The sequence below is a fragment of the Nicotiana attenuata genome, unplaced genomic scaffold, assembly GCF_001879085.1.
Source record: "Nicotiana attenuata strain UT unplaced genomic scaffold, NIATTr2, whole genome shotgun sequence".
Taxonomy (NCBI): domain Eukaryota; kingdom Viridiplantae; phylum Streptophyta; class Magnoliopsida; order Solanales; family Solanaceae; genus Nicotiana; species Nicotiana attenuata.
In genome coordinates this window covers 3,750-5,243 of record NW_017672913.1, presented here as the reverse complement: position 1 = coordinate 5,243, position 1,494 = coordinate 3,750, and the positions used below count along the sequence as shown (strand labels likewise).

General features: G+C 39.0%; 1 protein-coding gene across 1 annotated transcript; it reads right to left on the bottom strand.

Moving 5' to 3' along the window:
- Positions 1–538: 538 nt before the first annotated feature.
- LOC109214913 lies at positions 539–1,141 on the bottom strand. Its single transcript, XM_019378878.1, has one exon. The coding sequence runs from the start codon at positions 1,139–1,141 to the stop codon at positions 539–541; it is 603 nt and encodes a 200-aa protein (XP_019234423.1).
- Positions 1,142–1,494: the final 353 nt, after the last annotated feature.

Below are 1,494 nucleotides of genomic sequence, written 5' to 3'. Positions count from 1 at the left end.
TATTCTCAGGGTATAATAAAGTCAAGGGATATTTCTATCAATTCAAATTATAGCACAAGGTTTCCTACTCCTAACAAAATAAAAACTAACTACACCCAGTTCAAACAAAACCCTTGTAAAAGAAACGTGGCATAAAGAAAAATCAAGTAGGAATTGTTACACTACCTACAAAAGAAAATCTTTTTGTGTTTTTCCTTCGACTTAAATCCCTCAAGAAACCTGTCGATGATATCCATCGTCGGGAAAAATTAATTTTTTTTTAAAATTTTAATATTTTCCCCCCCCAATTTTTCTAGCTACTAAAACTAACAAAAAGAAACACATATACATACAACATACAAATGTTCCACATCCCACTCTTTAAGTTGTGGCATGTCCCTATGACACACAATTAAAAAGCATAAGGTAAAGGAAACTTCCCTGAATATCTAGTCCGAATCTGAGTCGAAGTCGGGCTCCATTCCTCGTGCCCGAACTAATGCACACATCCATGCAGACAACTGCTTCTCGGCCTTTTTTGGGTACACACTTATCTTTCTCACTCACCAACCTTCTCTTTCGAGCCCTTTATTTTCCACTCAACACTTGCAGCTGGTTTGTCCTTTTGCGCCCCCTTTTCTACATCCATCTTGAAAGTCACAATTTCCTCACCCACTCTAGGCATGAGTTTTCTCTCTTGTATATCTAATATAGCTATGCCCGTCGCTAAGAATGGTTTTCCTAGGATGAGAGTGACCTCCTTGTTTTCCTCTATTTTCACCACTACAAAATCTACATGAAATACAGACTTATCCACCCGAACTAACACATCTTCCACTATCCCCTCGTGTATTAAAGTCGTTTGGCCTGCCAGCTGCAAAGATATTGGTGAAGACCTTATCTCTTCAATCTCCTTCTCCAGTTTCCTGTAAATAGATAGAGGCATTAAATTAATTGAGGCACCAAAGTCACATAAAGATTTATTAAAATTAATAGTTCCTAATGAGCAAGGTATAGTAAAACTCCCTGGATCTCCACACTTTTGTGGGAGTTTATTTTGCAATATCGCGCTGCAATGCTCTGTGAGCTTGACCACTGCAGTCTCCTCTATTATCCTCTTCTTCGTCAGGATCTCCTTCAAGAACTTAACATAGGCAGGCATTTGTGAGAGCACTTATGTGAATGGAAAGTTTACATGAACCTGTTTTAGCACGTCCAGAAATCTCTCAAATCGCTATTCCAACTTTTCTCTACATAGCTTTTGGAGAAAAGGTAAAGCAGGCATATGCTCGCTTTCCCCAGGTTCCTCCCTTCTCGAATTTTCTTCTTCCTTCTTTTCTCAGCTTTCTTCTGGCCTTTTTTCTTCTTATCAACATCATTCTTCAACTGCTCCCCACTTTCTTTTTCAAGTATCACATCTTTTTGGATTGGGGTGGGATCTTTCAACACTTGCCACTTCTCACGGTTACATCATTCACCGTTTCTTTGGGATTTCTTTCAATATCAGCCGAGAGA